Here is a 15611-nt window from a genome sequence, read left to right as displayed (position 1 = left end):
TATATTATGAGGAGAGTCTATGCAAAAGGCTTTAGAGCTTAGAGGAAGGTGTTCTGTTTTCCTAAGGGCATAGTCATTCTTTTACTAGGATACTAAATTAAAGTAACAGTTGGTTTCTAAATTAATTAGCTTAGGTTGTTGAAGAGCTATAGGCTAGAAATAAATTACAGTAAACCAGGAGAGCATTCCCGAGCCTGTGGTGTTTCATTTACATATTCATGAGAAATGCAAATGAGAGCAGGCAAAGGTGCTTGCTCCTGAGGCAGACCTCAGCTTCATACCCGGGATCCACACGGTGGAGGAGAGAGCTATTGTCCTCTGACCTCCACATGTATGTCATGGTACACCCAGGCACACAGACACAAGAGCACACAGGCACGCATGCACACACTCACACAATAGATATGTATATCATGTTAAAGGATGGGAAGAAAAGCAACCACTGGTGTATAGATGTGTACACACATCATATATACATATATACCTATATACTTTACACATTAATATACTGATATGAAATTTGTTTTCATGGACATGCAAATTTACTTTTCATTTAGTTATACTATTGATCCACAAGTAATAGTTTTATCAGAAAGAATACAATAACAAATTCCTTGAGCTACATGGGTATGGCAATGGCTCAGTGGCTAAGGGCAGTGGATGGCCTGGCAGAGGACCTGGGTTCAGTTCTCAGCATCGCATGGCAGCTCACAACTGTCGGTAACTCTGACCCCAGGGGATCAGACACCCTCTTTTGGCCTCACCCGGTATATGGACAACATGGTGGCACAATCAAAAATAAAAAGAAATCTTTATAACAAACCCCGAGCCATTGGATCATACACTAATTTAACATCTCTTTTAAACTCTAGATTAGAAGAGTTTAAAAGATTAAATACTCGTTCTAAGAAAGTAAATGTTCCTCTAGAAAAAACACCGTATGTGCAATTTTACCCAGCTCCGGCAAAGACAAAACCCCAGAAGTTGAAGGTAAGGGGTTGGGTTCACCCCTGGTGTGAAGGGAAGGGGGAAGAAAAGAACTCATTTCCCTCCCAACTGGGTCCTCAGGAGATCGATTATCAGGACCTGCGGTTTCCAGCCAACCTGTCAAACCCATTCGCAGTGGCGACCGTCCTAAACCAGGAACCCGGAAAGTTGAAGATTAAGGAACTAAAACAAGGTAATAGCCATTAAGTCTGCCCTGAGCCAGTCCCTGGGGCAGAGTAAGGAAGAAATGTGTCCAGTCACATTCATTATTAATGAACAAAACTCAGTTAGATGTCTGTTAGGTGGCATGGTTAGAAACTTGTGCTCGTCTGGGCAAATGACTGATTTGATTACGGCCATGACCTCCGCTCGTTCCTGCCTCCAGTCCTGGACCAAGGTGACGAAATCTCCAAAACCAGGCAGATGAAGGAAGCGATCTTCGAACAGAAAGTCCGACAGGACATCAAGACAGAGATCGAGAACCATCTTAAGTGGTAAATATGGAGGGATGATTTGTAGCAAGCGACAGGGTGGCTGCTTTTATGGGCTAGCCTTTGACGCAGGAGACACAGGCAATCATTGATAAACTCTCTCAGTGAATTCGATTACTCCTTCTCTTCAGCCAGTGTTCCTGTCTCAGAATGGGTGGCTATTGGGCATAAATCAATAACTAAGACATCTTGTTTCTTTCACATACACAGACAGAGCAGAGCAACCATGAACTGTGGGTGTGTGGCCCGCCTCCTTCCTGACACCCTAGTCCCCATCCCCAGACACACCTGGAGTGTCTCAGGTGCCCACATCACACCCCATGACCCCTCACCTTCCTGTGAGCCCCCATGCCGTGGGGAGCATAGCAGTTGGATCCGGACTTGGCAACAGATGTTCAGATAGGAGCGCTCTTGTGTTTCTGGGGTTAAATGAACTTTTTCTTTTTATGTTAAACTAGAGATCCCCAGGAGCCTTGCCATTTGTCTAGCTTCAGTAAGGGTCAGTGGAAATGCACATGTCCCACTGTTTTTTCCTAGGGAAACATTTGATTTCTTAGAGCAAATATTTAAACTTAAAACATCATTCATTCATTCATTGTGGGTGTGATACACACCCACAATGCAGGACTTGTTTCTCTCCTTTCACAGTGTAGTTTGCAGGGATTGAACTCGGGCTGTCAGACTTGGCAGCAAGCCCCTCTTCCTGCTAAACCCTCTCACCTGTGCATAGTTAATCTTTAATCTCTTCTAAATGGAGTTTAAAGGAGATACTAAATTCATCAAGGTTTTAGTCACAGACTTTGTCACTTAAGACATTTTCAAGATTCATCCATGTCCTCAGCGATACCTGGAGTAATATTCCACCGTGTGAATCTACCACATTTCAACCACCAGACTGTTTTCACATTTTCACCCGCAACACTGGAGGACTGCAGGTTCTCTACATCCTCATCCGCACCTGTTGCCTTGCATAGCTTATATCTACATTTCCCTGAACACTGGTGCCGTGAATATGTGTGTGTGTGTGTGTGTATGTATGTGTACCTGTGGTGTATGCATGTATGTGCATGTGTGAAGGTGTGTATTTGCATGTGTATGTGCATGTGCATATGTGCATGTGTATGTATGTGCATGTGTGTGCATGTGTGAAGGTGTGTATTTGCATGTGTATGTGCATGTGCATATGTGCATGTGTGTGTATGCGCATGTGTGTGCATATGTGAAGGTGTGTATTTGCATGTGCATGTGCATACGTGCATGTGTGTGTATGCGCATGTGTGTGCATATGTGAAGGTGTGTATGTGCATGTGTATGTGCATGTGCATACGTGCATGTGTGTGTATGTGCATGTGTGTGCACTCGTGGCATCTAGAAGTCAACTTTGGGTGTTGTCCCTCGAGTGGCATCCACCTTATATTGTTTGTTTTAAAGACTGATTTATTTTATTTTACTTGTATTCCTGCTTTGCCTGCATGTTTACCAGTGGAGGCCAGAAGAATACATCAGATCACTTAATACTGGAGTTACAGTCCCTTGTGAGCTGCCATGTCAGGCTACTAGTTGAACCTGGGTCCTGTGCTCTTAAACACTGAGATATCTATCTATCCAGCCCTTTTTTTTTTTTTTTGAGACAGGGCTCTCACTGGTTTGGAGCTCACCCAGCAGGCTAGGCTGTGGCTATCCTGGGATCCCTTGTCTGTACCTGCGCAGGGCTAAGATGAAGAGAGCATACTGCCACTCCTGACATTTTGTATCAGGCTCCTGCTCTGGGGATTGAACTTGGGTCCTTCATGCTCGCAAAGAAAACAAGTTACCGAATGAACTATCTCTCAGGTGCTTGTTTTATTAATTCATAAATATTTTAGCATCAATCACCAAATGATAAGCTTCATTTCATGGGACATATTATTCACCCCAGAGGTGGTTCCTTCCAGTTTCTCCCCATCCCTTCTTGATGATAGAATACAGCTTAGACACACTCACTGCAAAGATGATGTTTGTGGATGGCTTCTGGAAGTTGGCTTTTGTTCTCCACAGGCAGGTGCATCTTGGTAAAGAGCACACAACTTACAGGTTTAAAAGAGAGGTCAGCGAGGAGCGGCAAAAAGCAAGTGAGAAGTACAAGGTCAGAACAGCTGCCATGGTTTCGCTAACCCTCTTCAACTCCTGTGGTATCCAAGCCCAAGCCACCAAAGGAGAATGACAATGCGAGGAAAGCTGAGAGTGCCACAGAATGGCAGAGCACTAGCCTAGAATGTGAGGGGGATGGGAGGAGAGGGAGAGAGGAAGAGGGAGAGGGACAGAGACACAAAGAGAGACAGAGAGAGACAGAGAGACAGAGGGAGAGACAGAAACAGAGAGACTTTCAGTCCAAGGATGACCAGACTCAGCCTATGATTTGTGGTCTACAGAGCATCAAAATGAGAGGCCCAAAACTGCTGTTAGGAATCACCCCGAGCTGGATGCCACACATAGTCACGTTCCGAGGAGCTAGGGTTGAGACACTGGCATCTGAATTACAGGGGACCTCCCCGCCCCTCCCCCAAAAACCAGAAAAGCTTAATAGTGTGAACTACAGGCTCTCAACGAGTACAAAGGATGGAGGCGGGATCAAGGTTTCATTTTTTTTTAAAGATTTACCTTATTTGTAATCATATGGACATGTGTGTGAGCATGTACCTGTGAGTTGGGGTGCCTGCAAGGGCAAGAAGGGGGGCAGGTGATCCCCTGGAGCTGGAGCCAATCAACACAGTGGTAGGACCTGAACTCACTCCTCTGCAAGCCCAGCACCCACACAGCTGCCAAGCCACCTCTCCAGCCCCCGTGGCCAGCCTTTTAGGTGTTTCCATACGATGTCATACAAAGTTCACACTGGAGGACCTGCAATCAACTTATTAAAAAAGAAAAAGGAAAAGAAAAAGAAATGGAGGGCATGGAAGGAGACTGATTCTTACCTATCCTGGGATACTCTGTGAGGTAGAAGCAGGAGCATCAGAAGTTCAGGGGTATCCTCAGACACATAGTGAGTTTCAGGCTAGCCTGGGCTACATGAGACTCTGCGTCTCTATAAAAAAAAAAAAAAAATTCCCCATGTCTGAACAATAAGAGTAGAGGACACTTTAGCCTGTCGGCACTCTGGCAGGGTGATCCATTGTCCAGCAGATTTCTACAAGCTTGAAAGAGAAAGTCTCATGCGTTTGTTTTTGACTTTAGTGTGTCACTAATGTAAAACTCTAGCAAAACAGAGGCGACCCTGTGGAAACGGAGGAGCTTCAGAGACTCCAGACGGAGCGCAACAAGAAGCGCATCGTCCGCAGCTTGGAGGAGGTAGGTGGCTTCTCTTCACTGGGAATCGAATTAAGTGGCCATTCTTTGACTGTCCACTTCCAGAGACACCAACAAGTATTATAGAAGTTCCTTCACCAGCAGAGAGTGGTTGGTTTTAGTTTGCTTGTGTTTTCAGAGTGGTGTTGGACTGCGTGTCTTGGTTTCCTTTCTGACCAAAAAAGTAGCATAAGGAACCTGGAGAGGTGGCCCATGGCTGAGTGCAGGTCAGGTGGCTCAACCCCCAACCCCTAACTCCAGCCCCAGTACATCAGATACGCTCTCCTGAACTTCACTGGCCCCTCACTCCCAGCAACACACATCCACACACAGATGCACAATTTAAAGTAAAATAAACCTGCTTTGTTTGGGTTTTTTAATGTATATTTTGAGGTTTGTTTTTTTTTTAAACTTGTTTATTTTTATTTCATATGCAATGGTGTTTTGCCTGCATGTATGTCTGTGTGAGGGTGTCAGATCCGGAGTTAGACACAGTTGTGAGCTGCCATGTGGGTGCTGGGAATTGAACTCAGGTCCTCTGGAAGAGCAACCAGTGCTCTTAACCACTGGGCCATCTCTCTAGCCCTTGTTTTTTATTTTTATTTATGTATTTATTTATTTTTTTTTAAAAAAAAAAGCAATTTAGGAGAGTGAAGGTTTTATTTGCTCACAACTCTCGATCGATCACACGCTATCACTGAAGGGATTTCAAGCCGGAGCTCAAAGTCAGCCTGCGTGCTGTTTCCCACCAACATTACCTCTGACTACAAACTCACTTCCCGGCCAAAGACATGCATCAGAACCCAGGAAAGAGGATACTTACTAGCCGGGTCACAGGCAGGCTTACACTCAGCTAGCTTTCCTAAACAATCCCAGGCTACCTACTGAGATATGGCGCTACCCACGGTGGACTGGACCCTCATATCAATTAAGAATCAAGACAAGCCCCAAACTCACATATAAACCTGTCCACAGGCCAGTCTGGTCTAGGAAATTCTTCAGCTGAGACTGTCTTCCCAGATAACTCTAGGCCGTGACAAGCTAACGCTAACTCGGACAGTACAAAATTGCAAATAAAACGTCAAAACTTATCATGATGGTCTGGGAGAGGTCTTGTTTGGTGAAGTGCAAGCCTGAAAACCAACATTCAGTCCCCACACCCACATAAAAACGTCAGATGGTGGCACGCACCTATAGTCCCAGCACTGGGGATACAGGGACAGTCTATTCAAATCAGGGAGCTCCACACTGAGCCGGAGACTCTGTCTCAAAAAATGAAGTGGAGGCTGGAGAGCTGGCCGGGCGATAAGAGCGTTAGCTGCTCTCAGTTTGAAGAGCAGAACTGAATTCCCAGCACTAACATGGCAGAGACTGAACTCAGGTCACCAGGCGGGATGGCAACCAGTTTCTTTCCTTGAGCCACTTGCTGCTCCTGGTTTCGCTTGTTTTGGTAAGAGTCTTGCTAAATAGGCCAGACTCACCTCAGACTCACGATACCCCGGCCTTCGCCTCCTGAGTTGCCGGTATGCCAGACACACACTACCACACCCAGCCACAGATCAAACTCAAAAGCGTTTATTAAATGCTCATGCCGAAGAGCTCGTATTTAAATGGAAGGTGTACCTATGTTTTTATATTGACAGAAAATCCAGGAATTTCATCCCAATTTTGATCCACTTGAGAATAACATGTGGCTGAGCAGACACCGGGCACAAAGACGGTTTCAGCAAGCGGCGCGCAAGGTAGCTCTCACCTCTAGACTTGTGCAGTTATCAGCAGGGGAAACAGACCATTAGAGTCACCATTCACACGGCATGAAAGTCACTTCCGAAAAGTGTCCCATTGAGTAAGTGTTCTAGTCCCTTCCCTTCCTGTTGCTCTGTGATAGAACACTGACCAAAAGCAGCTTGGAAGAGAGAAGGGTTTATCTGACTGACACGTCTTCATCACGGTCCATCACAAAGGGAGCCAGGGCAAGAACTGAGGCAGAAACCATGGAGAAACACGGCTCGAAGCCTTGCTCAGGCTCACGGTCAGCTGTGGGACGGGTCTTCCTCCATCCATTAACCATCAAGGTAGTCGTCCACAGATATGTATGGATTAGCCTGTTCTGGGGAACCCCTCTCAGACTACCTTCTCAGCAACATGGGAGCTAAAGCTAACCAAGACAGTAAGGTTTAGTATAGTCACATATATAGACAGCAGCCATTGCTATGTGACATTTACTTCTTTTCTTTATTTGGTCAGGGTCTATACCCTAGGGGAGCCTTTGAACTCACTAATCCTCCTGCCTCTGTCCTGACCGCCAGGATTACTGGTGTGCACCACCACACCAGTTTTATGTGTGTCATGGTTGGAACTCAGGGCTTTGTGAAATTCAGACATCCACTCTGCGGACAGACTGGACCTGTGCCTGCTACCTAGTTTCGAAACATTTTTTATTATGAAGAAAAGAACTTAGCAATCCCTACCCATCTCCTTCCTTCCCAGGCTCCTCGCAGTCACTAAATCTACATTCTCTCCCTACTGTCTTGGCTTTTCTGGTCATTTCATGAAATGGGATCATGCAGTATGTGGCTTTTTGTAACCGACTCCTTTCCCTTCTATCTCTAAGTTCCCTGGTGTCATAACGAGCATGGCACTCTTTTTTATGACTGTGTAATATTCCACTGTTTAGATAAACCGGGTTTTGTTTTGTTTTTTCCATCTGTTCTTGTACTGATGGGCATCTCAGCAGTTTTTAGCACTCGGCTCTTCCAAGCAATGTTGCTATAAACATTCACGCACAAGCTAGTGGTCATGTGGTCCTCTGCTCTCCAGGTTAGTCACACGTAGTGGAGGAACTGCTGGGGCTCATACAATGACTCTAAAGCTATGGGATTTAGGGGAAATTGTTTCAGTGGGGGATGGGGACTCTCAGAGGTGACATTGGACTCACTGCTTCCCCCTCAAGTCACCTCCTACCATGGCTTCCCTTCATACCTATCCTCCAGCAAGCATTTGTCATGTAAACGTGGGGCCAGATCCTTACCCCTGTGTAAAAAGTCAGGTTCGGTGGCATGCCCTCTGATCTTATTAGGAATGTTAGGGAGGCTAAAAACAGGATGACCCTGGGACTCCATGGCCAGCCGTCCTAGCCAAATCTAAGAGCTCTGGGTTCGTGGAGAGATCCCGTCTCCAATAATAAGGCAGAGATGCATACCAGAATTGACCTCTTGTCTGCATGAGTACAAGTATGCCTGCACATCCATGTACACATGCACATAGATATACCGCACCACACAAAACAGAAACATGGGGAGAGAGGAAGAGTGAAGCCTTCCGAAGCTCTAACCCAGTAGAGACTTGAGGTGGAGTGTCTGGCTGCTGCCATACCTCCACCTTATGCTGTACCAGTTCAAGAGCATCATCCCCACTGTGGACCTCTGCTTCTATTCCTCCTCTGTGACTGAAACACTTCCCTGTCTCCCTCTATGGTTGGTTCACCCCTGTCCTTCCCAACTGGAGTCTGCCTGTCTCAAAGAGAACAACCCTTCTGATCTTTGACACCAAAGCATGTGCTCAGCCCCTCTGTCATCTTACGCCATCTGCAGGTCTCCTCTTTTTGCGTGTGGCTACCCCAGGGGACAAGGCCATATTCAAGCAAGGGAGACTTTTCTTCGTGTAATTCAGCCCTCCGCTGTGACAAAATGCCTGAAACAATCACAACTGATTGCAAAAGAAGGTTCATGTGTTAACTCAGTTCCAGAGGTGTCATTCCATCACACCGAGCAGCACAGAGAGGAGAGCCTGCTGGAGCCAAGCCGCTCGCCTCGGGACAGCCAAGAGAACCATGTGACACTCCGTAACTTGAAGCCATTTTTTCCAATTCCAGATCATGCTTGAACGAAGGTTGCTCATTATGCTGGGGGCTATCCGTGGAATCGACAAAGAAGGCATCAAGAGAAAGCATGTCCAAGTTAAGCGGACCCTAATACCAGGTAAATACACCCGAGGGGTGACGGTAACCTCTGACCCTGCTATCTCTCCCCTTTTCTACCAACCCTGGGATTTCATCAGGCCTGCCTGGAAAATCAGAGTCATCTCTCCACTTTGAGAGACCTGATTTACCTTCATCTGCTAATTCCCTTTCGCTGTGTGTGAATTACCGTGTACAACTGCATGTCCTTGGGGTTGGGGATATGGAAATTTCTGGGAGTTATTTTCACACCCACCTCAGATCTCCATGCCAGCATTGGCCCAAGTGCCTGCCCAGTTCATCACCAAGGTCTACCTACCCTAGTGATCCCCGTGACATCTGGCCTCAGCTTGATCTCCGCTCGTCCATTGCTACTTCTCATCGGCAGAGACACGAAAGGATACTTGTCATTTACACTTGTTGAGTGACAGTCTGAATCTAGAGGATTCTCGATCTCACATGAGCACACAAAGCTTTAAGCATCATACTGGCTGTTGTTTTAGGAAATTCTGATGGTTGGGGCTGGGAACATAGTTCCTAAAGGACTTGGCTGGTAAGCATGAGGACCAGTATTTGATCTCCAGAACCCACATTGAAAGAGCCAGGCCTGGTGGCACAGGCTTGTAATCCCGACGCTGAGAGGATTGAGCCAACAGGAGACTTCGAGTTTACCTGCCAGCTTGGCAAGCTGGGGGCTGTCTCAAAAAGCAAACTGGTTCGAACAAGCCTGGGGAGCGACAGTTAAGGCCGACCTATGACCTCCACATGCAGACACCCACACACTACATATTTTCACATACGTGTATACCCATATGAACATAGACATGCATATACTCAATCAAAAGAGGGAGGGAAGTTAAAGGAGAGAGAGAGACAGAGACAGAGAGAGAGACAGAGACAGAGACAGAGACAGAGAGAGACTCATTTTGACTCTCTGGTTCACAAGGTGCTTCCAAGAACCAAAAGCCAAGTCATAATTTTCCCTCAGTAGATGATCTCCAGTCTGTGGCTCACACACACAAAAGGCCACAGGCAGCTGTGTCACCCGCCCTGCCCCAGGTCCACACTCTCTAATCTCCCCAGCAGTAGCCACACTCCCCTCTCCACAGGACTCCTTTGCCTCCCTCCCAAAATGCGTCTCAGCATTTGAATTATTCTTTTATTCCTCCTATATTTTATTTCTAAAATTGAAATTTCTGACAAAGAAAGTTTTTTTTTTTTAAATAGCAAAACAGTAAACTTTACATGAAAGTCTCATGTGGTTATCTATAAATGCTCTCTAGAATTCAATTTTTTTCTTTATTAAGATTCATGAGAGGTCATTTGAGTAAGACTTTAGTCTGGAGGACTGGAGAAGCAGCTCAGCAGTTGCTGCTCTTACAAAGGACAAGAGTTTGTTTCCCAGCACCTGTAACTCTAACGCCAGGGATTTTTGTCACACTCTTCTAGTGTTCTTGGACACTGTACTCATATGCATAAGCCTGTCCACATAATTAAAAATAACAATAAAATCTTTATAAAAGAAAAACCGAAGAGAATTGTAGCTTAATAAGTAAAATGAGGTAAAAAAAATTTAATCTTAAAGGAAGCCAGGTGTGGTGGCACACACCTTTAATCCCAGAACTCCAGAGGCAGTGGCAAGAGTGTGTGAGAGCTGGAACCATCCTGGTCTACAGATGGAGTTCTGGGACAGCCAGGGCTCCACAGAGAAACTCTGTCTCAAAAAAAAAATAAAAAAATCAGTTAGTTGGTTAAAATAAGAATAAAGAGAAGGTGTGCTGAGAACACAGCTCAGCAGAGTGCGTGCTTGGCATCCACAAAGCCCTGGGTTTCATTCCTAGCATCCCACAAACCTAGCATGGCGGCACACACCTGGAATCCCAGCACTTTGGAGGAGGAGGCAGGCGGATCAGGAGTTCAAGGCCAGGCTGGACTACATGAGACCTTGTCTCCAAATTAGAGAGAGAGAGAGAGAGAGAGAGAGAGAGGCAAAGAGCATGGGAAACTAACAATGTACATTACATGTGTTTGTATACAAACATGCTTGAGTTGACATAAATTGAATATTATTTCTAAAGCCTTATTAGTATATATTTCTAAAGCCTTATTAGTATATATTAGTGATCTATAATAATGATTATATTTATACAGCTCTTCCTGTGGCTGAAGTTGCTAGCTGAGTTGTGGGCACAAAGGCAGCTCCCTCCCACCCTCTCATGTCTCTTTGTGTGTTAATCTCATGGACTATGATGTAGGCTGCTACACGCCCTTCTGCGGTGGCTAAGCCTGTTAACTTGACTGGATTTGGAGTCAACCAAGAGTAAAGTTGCTGGGCACACTTCTCTTGACCTGGTTATTTAAAACAGGAAGACCCACCTGAAATGTGGGGGGCTCCATCCAATGTCAGCCGGACAGACGTCTGAGGAGAGGGCTTGGAATTTTGCCTCATGGCCTAGACAGTTCACCAGCGAGCTTATCCTCCGGGATGGATACAATACAATCTGGGTAGTCTAACAACGGCTACCTTATACCAGAGAGGCTGAGAACCTGGTAGCTGCTTGGTCCACAGGTCGCAGGCCTCAGCAGTCCCAACCTGCTACTGAAGGATGGAGGGCAGTATGATGTTTTTATACACATACATGTCTTTTAGTCTTGTTCACCCCACAGACTTTTTTTTTTTTAACCTTTGCTCCCGACTCCTGCGGATCTCCTTTCCAACTAATCCTTCTTGTGCAATGTGTGTCTGTCTGTCTGTGTGCTCCGTGTGTGTGCGTATGCGTGTGCGTGTGATTGGTGCGTGTTGTGCATGAGAGAGAGTAGTGTGTACATGGCATGTGTACGTGGTGTATGCTCTATGTGTGTGTGAAAGAGGGGTGTGGGGTGCGTGTGTTATATATGTAGAACATGTGTGTATGTTGTGTAATGTGTATGTGCTATGTGAGTGTATGAATGTGGTATTGCTATGCATTGTATGTGGTATGTATACTATGTGTGTGAAACTGTCCCGCAGTTTCAGAAACCAGGTTCTGTCCCGAAGGGAGGGAAAGACCTGAAACACAGAGTTCGAGAACAAAAGGACACAAAGCCAAGTTGAGGGGTTCCAGTCAAGGCTTGCAACTTTACTTTTGGGTTTCAGCATTTATACATGAAAGCCAAACTGGATCTCTAGGTTATAATGATATTTGCATAACATAAGCAATGTGGGAGGAGTCAGGAAGAGTCGCACAGAGTCAAAGGGAGAAGTCAAAGGGAAGCTGCTGCTGGGCGTGCTAGCTCTCAAGGGCGGCGGCTCATGGGGGTCCCGCAGGTTTCAGCTCGGGGAGAGGTTGGAGGCAGGTTGGAGGCACGGCCCACGATGAGGGAGGAGGTCAACAGCAGAAGTCCTCAGGCAGTCAGTTTGTTTACAGTCAACAATGCCCTCAGCTTGCAGAGTGCCAGCCAGCAGGCTACTTTTCTCTGGAACCCTCAAAGGCGGAAACTCAGGGCAGTGGGCCTTTGTCCAAGGCACTATGGGGCTTGAGTTGACTGTCTCCAGTTACAAACTCTGATGTCTCAGAGCTGAGGCAGGGGGGAAGGGACCCAACACGTACGTGTGTGTGTGTGTGTGTGTGTGTGTGTGTGTGTGTGTGTGTGTGTATTGATGTGGGGGTGTTGTATGTGTATGCATGTGTTGTGGTGTGTGCTGTGTGTGTGGGTGAATATGTGTGTGATATGTGCTTGTGTGGTGCCTGTGTGTAGGTAATGTGTGTGTATGGGGGGAGGGGTGTTTGGCATGTGCTGTGTGTTGCATATGTTGGTGCTGAAAGATCCCCAGAGCTGGGGAGACCCTCACTCAAGTCTCGGGATGATGAGACCACCCAATAACTCACGAGAGACCGATCTTGCTGCAATCACACGAGGTTTATTCGGGATAAGCCAGATCTGGGGTCGAACACATAGCCTGGCAGGCCAGAGGAGTTCGACCCCCGAACACAAGAAGTGAGGGGTATTTAAAGGGAAAACCACAAACTAGGGGGTGGGGGGTGAGAGGGTAACCAAGGACACACAACAAGAGAACAGTGCAAAATTCTAACAGGACCCAACCCCTACTCATTATTCACAAGAATGTAGTCTGGTCAATGCTTTCACTTTATGGCTGACCATTCCCTAGAATCACCCAGATGGCTCATATCCTGCTTTTTGTTCTTAGACCTAACTGGGGGGGAGGGGGCTTTGTGGCCAACATGTTTCTGAAACTGGCTAGTCTACATTCCTGGCTCGTTATCGAGGTCTTCCATGCCCTTTTAGGTAAAGGTTATACATTATACATACATTTCTATTAAATGCTCTCATTTTAAAATTCTAAAATTCTTCAGCCTTTCGGTGCAAGTGTGTGTGCATATGCATGCCTACATGTATGTGTGTATGTGGTATGTGTATGCTATGTGTGTGTGTGTGTGTGTGCGTGTGTGTTTACTGACCCAATACATTTAACTGGGGTTGTTTATGGGAGCATGACACCACTGAAGAAGATAAACCTAAATATCCTGTTGCACATGGCATCTGGTATGTACACAACTGAAGATGCTGGTTTCACACGGAAATGACTTAAGAAGCCCCTAAAATTGCTTGTGTCTCTCTAGGAGAGAATCCCTACTGGTCGCTGAGGGCCCGTTTGAGTCAGGATGAAAACCTCTGGCGCTACTCACTGCAGGCTGAGGAGGTGCTGCACTTCGCCTTCCCTACGGAGTCTCAGAGCTACAATGAGTTGGTGGGTGTCTTTCCTCTGTCGGGGAAGCAGGCAGGATCCCGTGGGTGCAGAAGAAGCAGGCAGGATCCCGTGGGTGCAGAGGAAGCAGACAGGATCCCGTGGGTGCAGAGGAAGCAGGCAGGATCCCGTGGGTGCAGAGGAAGCAGGCAGGATCCCGTGGGTACAGAGGAAGCAGGCAGGATCCCGTGGGTGCAGAGGAAGCAGACAGGATCACTTGGACTTGGGCAGATTGCTAGCTAGCCAAGCTGGCTCTCAGTCCCTCCACAACCCCCCTCTGAGAGGTTCCGAAGGAGGGTTGTGCCTGGGAATCTGTGAGCACCCACTGCTGTCTGCCCCAGACCTACTGAACCCACTGGTACGCTGGAGGAGCTCCCTGGTAACCTGAGCAGTCCTAGGAGGTAGACCAGAAGGCTGGGAGGCAGCTCCCTCAGACAAGGCAACTCCTTTACTGCCTCTACCGGTTGCTTTTTTGAACTCTCAGGGGTTCATAAGCCAAGTCCCTTAAGCCTGAGGGAACTCTGGAACTGATAGAATGAGAAAGGGGGCAGTGTTATTAGAATTGTTTACACAATACAATCTGGGTAGTCTAACAACGGCTACCTTATACCAGAGGGGCTGAGGACCTGGTAGCTGCTTGGTCCACAGGTTGGGCCTCAGCAGTCCCAACCTGCTACTGAAGACCCTGGAGAGACACTGGTCCTCAATCTGCAACGGAAACCCAAAGAAGCTGAGTTTGGATCTCAGCTAAGAAATGTAGCAGCCATAGCAGATACAGGGTAGATAAGCTCCCTGGTGAACTGTCTAGGCCATGAGGCAAAATTCCAAGCCCCCCTCCTCAGACATCTGTCCGGCTGACATTGGATGGAGGCCCCCCCCCATTTCAGGCGGGTCTTCCCATTTTAAATAACCAGGTCAAGAGAATTCCTTACAAGTGCGCCCAGCAACTTTACTCTTGGTTGACTCCAAATCCAGTCAAGTTAACAACCAGGCTTAGCCACCGCAGAAGGGCGTGTAGCAGCCTACATCATAGTCCATGAGATTCACACACAAAAGAGACATGAGAGGGTGGGAGGGAGCTGCCTTTGTGCCCACAACTCAGCTAGCAACTTCAGCTGCAGGAAGAGCTGTCTTGGGCACAGAACTGTTCAGGTAATGTTTCAGAACATACTGACAGCAACACACAGCTGTTTCTGTTCACAGATGTGTATCTGTCTTTTTATGTTGGTTTTTTTTTTCCGTTTTCCCACGCAGGCTCTTGATGGCCTTGGACTGGTTCCAATTAAATCTTCAGAAGTTCAGATCAAACACCATTACCCCTACTTCACTTTAAAGGTGAGACTTACATAGAACGTAAATTACCCAGGTTGCTTATAGCTATGATCTATCCATCGTTGGGGAGGCACACGTGCCACAGTGCGTGTGTGTGACCAGCAGGGAACACCTTTTGGGGGTTGGTTCTCTCTTTCTATGGTGTGAGTCTTAGAGATTGATCGCCAGGCTTGATGGCAAAACACACTGAGCCGTCTTACTGGTCCTCGGGTTTCTAATGAAGCACAAGAGGCTTCAATTTGAATTGCATCAGCATGTTAGCATTGTTCAATTCCGGCTCATGTGGAGTGGCACACTGCATTTTCTCTATTATTTGATGGTGTATTGAGTACACTTTAGGTTCTTTTTCTCTGAGGTGAATATGGAAACTGATTTTTTCCTGTGGGTACAGTATATATTATGCACATAGTAAGCTCTCTATATATTAGAAACCTTAAGACACTAGTTAATCAGCCTTTCTTTTTTTTTTTTTCTTTTTCTTTTTCTTTTTTTTTTTGGTTTTTCAAGACAGGATTTCTCTGTGTAGCCCTGGCTGTCCTGCAACTCATTCAGTAGACCAGGCTGGCCTCAAACTCTAGATATCCACCTGTCTCTGCCTCCCAAGTGCAGGGATTAAAGGCGTGCTACACCAGTGCCTGGATAGTCAGCTTTCTTGAAGTGTAGGACCCCTTGTGCTTTTGAAAGTAAAAATATGTTTATGTATGTCTCCAGTGAAGCCATCTGGTATGAGAAAATAATTTGAATACTGACATGTGCCAAGACTCGGAACAAG

General features: G+C 46.6%; 1 protein-coding gene across 6 annotated transcripts in view; it reads left to right on the top strand.

Moving 5' to 3' along the window:
- Positions 1-15611, top strand: part of Cfap221 (cilia and flagella associated protein 221) — a 79358-nt gene that overhangs the window by 44718 nt on the left and 19029 nt on the right. For all 6 annotated transcript variants that reach the window (XM_031380681.1, XM_031380645.1, XM_031380637.1 and 3 more), the window contains exons 9-17: positions 873-990; positions 1069-1180; positions 1373-1481; positions 3516-3603; positions 4716-4805; positions 6446-6544; positions 8677-8782; positions 13383-13510; positions 14762-14842. In XM_031380681.1, coding sequence (XP_031236541.1) covers positions 873-990; positions 1069-1180; positions 1373-1481; positions 3516-3603; positions 4716-4805; positions 6446-6544; positions 8677-8782; positions 13383-13510; positions 14762-14842 — 931 coding nt within the window. The remainder of the gene's footprint in view (positions 1-872; positions 991-1068; positions 1181-1372; positions 1482-3515; positions 3604-4715; positions 4806-6445; positions 6545-8676; positions 8783-13382; positions 13511-14761; positions 14843-15611) is intronic.

The sequence above is a fragment of the Mastomys coucha genome, unplaced genomic scaffold (assembly GCF_008632895.1).
Source record: "Mastomys coucha isolate ucsf_1 unplaced genomic scaffold, UCSF_Mcou_1 pScaffold1, whole genome shotgun sequence".
Lineage (NCBI taxonomy): Eukaryota > Metazoa > Chordata > Mammalia > Rodentia > Muridae > Mastomys > Mastomys coucha.
This window is presented reverse-complemented; position numbering and strand designations above follow the sequence as displayed.